The sequence below is a fragment of the Phalaenopsis equestris genome, unplaced genomic scaffold (genome assembly GCF_001263595.1).
Source record: "Phalaenopsis equestris unplaced genomic scaffold, ASM126359v1 Scaffold222032, whole genome shotgun sequence".
Taxonomy (NCBI): domain Eukaryota; kingdom Viridiplantae; phylum Streptophyta; class Magnoliopsida; order Asparagales; family Orchidaceae; genus Phalaenopsis; species Phalaenopsis equestris.
In genome coordinates, this window is record NW_018240216.1 from 1 (window position 1) to 5625 (window position 5625).

The following is a 5625-nucleotide window of genomic DNA, read 5'->3' on the forward strand; positions in this document are numbered from 1 at the left end:
CACTTATAGGACAAAATCGTGAGGTCATTAGGTTAAAGTAACAATATATTGATGGGTAAGAGCCTTACACCAATCTGAAGATATGAATATCTATATAGTACACTAGTGGATGATTATGGGTTAAGAAAATTGATAAGGATGTCAGTTACTTTAAGAAGTGGAAATAATAAAACCCCTTAAGTAGAATGAAGCTAAACTTTTAAGAATTGAAGTGCCTTTTGGTGTAATGGTTTTTATTTCATCAAAAACTCCAAAATGTGTTGTGTGGGAGCACTCCTCCAATGGGTGATCTCTTGACAAAATTACACCAATGGGACAAAATTTTGAGGCCATCAGGCCAAAGCCTACAATATCTCAAAGGACGGAGTTTGGCCTGTTACAACATAGGGGAACCAAAGCCCCCATAAATAAACTCAAAGAAAAGAAAAATGCACCTGGTCTTAGAACGAGATGAATTTGTGAGCGAGGACCAGAAAACATCCAACCGTCTTCGTCCAGAGATTTCACCTCCTTCTGGAGCGATGCCATCAGATCCGACCTCAAGACTTAGCAATGAGCGTTCAAACGAAGAATAGAATATTATCAGAAGAAGAAGCCCGGTAAAATTAAAATCAAAAGAATCAACTGAAGGCTTTTAAGAAACCCTAGGGCTACAAAAAAAGAACGATTGGAATTGAATGGGGCTTGAATGTTTACCAGTTAAGGCCGCCTCCTTTCGGTCATGAACAGAGATGAGATCGGTAGGAAAATGGTAAACAGAATCATCAATTAATCCAGCGTTACTACTGCTGGAAGCACCGCCAATTTGCCCGGCGCTCGCTCCCGAAGCCGACGATCTCGCCGGAGAGCTCATTTGTTGCAGCAGGGCCGGCGCAACCTTTCAATACTCCGCTTGAAGGTATGGCGTGATTTTCCAAGTACATATATATTTTTTATCAGAAATTAAATTGGTTTCGTTTGCATTAAAATATGTTAAATGTAAAAATTCATTAACTTTTAATATTTTTTTCATCTCAAAATAAATTTAAAATTTTCGTTCTTATTTTTTTTATTTATAAAAATTCTGTAAATACCATTGTGTTATGCCGGTAGTTCTAATTAAAAAGAAGAAAAATTAATATATTTAAATCTAAATTTTACCCTTTTACAATTATACTATCTAGATTTTTTATATCTCATAACGAATATCACTATTTTAATCTTTAAAGCATTAAATACATCCTATTCATATATAAATAGAACTAGGGGTGTAAACGAGCCGAACACGAGCAGCCCAGGTTCAGCTCGTGTTTGACTCGATTATATTTCGAGCTCAAAAGTGTGTTTGTGTTCAGCTCGTTTGCTTAGCTAGCCGAATACGAGTCATTCACCAACAAATGTTGTTTTGACAAACCTAATCACGTAGTCATAAGATGTTAAGGATTGAGACAAGATTTAAGACATCATTTAAATCTAATTTAATAATTTTTATTTAATTTTATTTATTAATACTTTTAATTGATTATAAATCTTTGTAGCTTTGTAGTCAACTAAAGTTTTTTAAAATACTACCCATCAAAGATACAATATAATTGATTAGTAGTATTTCGAGCCAAAACGAGCGGAACTTGAATGAACAAATATTTGTTCGTGTTCGGCTCGTTAACTTAGCGAACGAGCCGAACACGAGCTTTTTGCGAACAACGAGCTGTTTTGACAGCCCTAAATAGAACGACGTGTAAAAATTAATATTTAGGTGTTAGGTGTATAAATATAGGAATTAAACAGGTATTATGTAATTTTTCCTATTTCTTTTTCTATTTCTAAGAATTTTGCAAGAACTTCTGAGACTATTTCTTTTTCTATTTCTAAGAATTTTGCAAGAACTTCTGAGATACATTCAAGAGGAATATCTCTTAAGAAAAAAAATTGGGTTTGAATATCAAGATTAAATTTTGATCATTATAAGTTAATGCTATTGTACTTATTTTATTGTGAGAATAATATATTATTAATCAATAGAATTTATATGAGGGCCACATCTCAAAATAAATCCACTGTTTTAAGACTATCATCATTGATATCTTGACCCAATTTTTCATATTTGCAAATTTTAGTAACTATTTTTTTTATAATTTAATGTATTTAAAACAAAATTAAAAAAGAAAGATATGATAAGTTGTTGAAGAATTATACTCTGAATATGTTATTAGTTGAATCTATATGTTATTAGTTGAATCTATATGTTATTATTTGAATCAATGATCTCTAGGCTAGAGGCTTGAGTACCAACATAAGACTAACATGCAAATATAATAAATTAAAAGTTAACTCATTTATTATATGGGAATTTTACACATACCACACAATTCTTATGTATTTATATATCTAACGCCCAAGTTTTGATATTTACATATATATTATATTGTTGTCATAAACTTGTCGTCATATGTATTTCACTTTTAAGAAGATGGTCATGATATTACTTTTTAAGTGAAGAATTGAGTGGTATGCATATAATTATTGATGTGTTACCAACAAAATTCTATGGTCAAGCACGAATCTTGATTACAAGCAATCTTTCAAATTTAAATTCATGATCATCCAAGCGCCAATGTCATCAAATTTGTATTCAAACTGAGCTTCTCAGCAAGATGATCCCAAAAATTTTATGATAAAGTCAATTCAAGTCCAATCAAGACTAGATCAAGCCGTTGAAACAAAATTGGAGGTTTTGAGTTGTCAATTGAGTGGGCAAATGAACTCCAAATTTGACATATTTATGGTTAAATCAAGCATCTCAGTAAGAAAAATTCAGTGAGTCTGTGATCGCTCAATTTTGATGTCATTAAGACTAACAAATTGCTAAAAAGAATAAATATAATCAATTGAGATCAGTATGGATCGTTCATTCAGGTGGTTAGGGAAGCTATACCTAATGCCCAAAAATACCCCTTCACAAAAAAAAAACTATAAATAGATCCCCTCTTTTCAATTAGAAGGGGAAAAGAGGAAGAGGAAGTGAAATCCTTAGTTTGTTTTGAAGAGAAGACCCAACAAGTAACCATCGACTTCCATAGCCACCAGTCAACCCCACCGCCCACCGTCGCTATTTGTCGCCATTGACCTCCGTAGCCTTTCAGGGTTTTTCTACTTAAAAATTTTGGCTTCTCCCTTCGCTATATTTTCTTATTTATGTGTGTGTATGTTGAATTTTCATACAATGCTAAGATGATAAATTACCACTCTATCGTTTTTAATTTTCTGTCGCGCAACAATTCGACGTTTTCTATGGGGAACAAAGTTTAATTTGTAGAAGTTTAAATTTCTTCAATAGCTAATAAATGCAATGCACGAGCTTTTCATTATAAAACTCACCATTCCAAAGTGTAGTGTCAAAGTCTGAGATATCAAGCCTCTGCTTCAATTTTCGTTGATATATATCACCCAACAAAAAAAAATCCCTTGCTTGATTATTGTGTACGAAGAATGAAAGAATTTCAAAATGAAATTCTATGACGTTTATATGAGGCTTGGCAGCCGATGACACTGTAAATTGGGGGCGTGCAATTACCTCAAATTTATTAATTAGAGGTACGCAATTAGCACCCCCTTCACACATTGAAGTTCCTTTTCAGGAAGCTAACTCCTGGATATTGCAAGCTCTACGCATCCATCTCGTGTAGCCAATCCTAAACGCAAACCTCCAACATGTGTGGAGAATTCAGCTCGACCTCATGTAATCGTTGATGAGTTATGATGTCTAGTGTAAGAAGATAGAAGTTATTTATCTGCTCAACGTAGTTCTCTTCGGACTTCTCTTTTGGTTCATATTGTCCTTCAATGACCTATCCCAACAAAGTTCAAGCTTTCAATCCTTAATTCTTGTGATGGGACGTATAAACCATATGAACACGTTGATCATTATAGAATCATTATGCACAGACAATAAGGTTCTGACAAGCTTCTTTGAGCTTTTTTCCGCTGCTCTCAAATACTAAGCACATACTTAGCTTTATTTACCCCATACATTTGATGAGCTTACTAAATTATTTGTGGTGCGATTCATCACAAATTAAAGGATTTTCAAAAATTCCTCTTACTTCGCTGTCACCAACAATAACATTGACATCATGTCTTTTTTTCTAAAGTACATATTTCACTATTTTTTTACATTCCGAACTGATTTATGACAATTTAGAACTCCATGAAATTTTTATGAGTAAATTTGGAATTTTGATCCAATTAACTTGCAGAGTTTTGGAATATCTAAACTTATGATGGGGACTTATCCAATGATTTATATTTTTGAATGACACAAGCAATAATGTTTGAAGATAGGGGGAAATTGATGTGTCATTAATAAAGTTTAATGAACAAGCACAAATATCATAACATTTTTATATGAAATCTTCCAAGATGAAATTCACGATCAACCAAGCTCTGATTTCATCGAATTTATAATCAAAATGAGCTTCATAATAAGTTGAACGCAATAACTCTAAAATTGGTTCATTTTGAGTCCAATCAAGCTCAGATCAAACCATTGGAGCATAATTGGAGACTTTGGATCATCAATTAAATGGAGAATTGAACTCCAAGTTTTGTATATTTATAGTCAAATTGAGCGTTCTGATGAGAGGAATTCAACAAGCCTAAGATCACTCAATCTAATGTCATTAAGGCGCTCAAATCCTTAAACATCACTTATAATCAAGGGGGGTCAATATGAACCATCCAATGTGGTCATTAAGGAAATTATGTACTAAAAGACCAAAATGACCTTTCCCAAAAGTTATAAATAGGCTCATTCTTGTCACTCGGAGGGGGAGGAGAATGGAATGATAAGTGAAATTTCAAAGCTTGTTATAGAGAAAAGACTCCATGAGTAACAACCGACCTACGTAGCCGCCAACCATGTTACCCGTTGCCTGTTGTCACCACCGTCATCGACCACCAACAATCCACGATAACTGCATGTAACAGTTGTAGACAGACTACGTCTGTTGTTGAATTTATACTACGAATGTTGTTAAATTTCCTAACACTTTTATTTTTTGGTTATATAAAGATAAGTGTAATTTTTAGTATAAGATTGTAACTGCGTTCTCCTTATCATTAGAGAAGAGTGTACTCTTATATTTACAAACATATATTGGATAACTTTGACTGGTGTACCTAGTGTTTGTTTCTATTTAGGACTTTTCTAAGAAAAAATTCTAGTGTGCCCCTTCAATATATTTTTTATGTGTTTTATGTTGAATTTTCTTACAATGCTAAGATGATAAATCACAATTCTATCGCCACAATTTTTTTCGCACGCACCAATTATGAATATTTAGATGTTGCAAAAGTAAATACATAAGAATTGTGTGGATAATGTTTATTATATTAAGTTTTATTTCTGCCATGTATGTATGTAAATAATGTTTATCCATGTAAATCATATTGCCCTAATGGCTGAGAGCTTTGTCTTTCAAATAAAAGGTCTTGGGTTTGAAGTCTTGTATATGCGTGTGATGTGATCTTTTTTTCTTAAGGAAAAGTGTAGCTCTCGTTTCCATTTCACGTCCTTAGGCCTTGCTAGGTTTCATCTCAAGCTTAAAATTTCTCTCCTAAATTTAACCTAAAAGATTGTCCGATTGT

The 5625-nt window shown here is 33.1% G+C and overlaps 1 protein-coding gene across 1 annotated transcript; it reads right to left on the reverse strand.

The window, feature by feature from the left end:
* Positions 1 to 434: 434 nt before the first annotated feature.
* On the reverse strand, positions 435 to 909 carry LOC110037604 (the record flags this gene model as incomplete). Its single annotated transcript, XM_020742294.1, is given in 2 exon segments — positions 435 to 545; positions 697 to 909. Coding segments are annotated over 2 exon segments (268 nt in total), but the record flags the coding sequence as incomplete, so codon positions are not given.
* Positions 910 to 5625: the final 4716 nt, after the last annotated feature.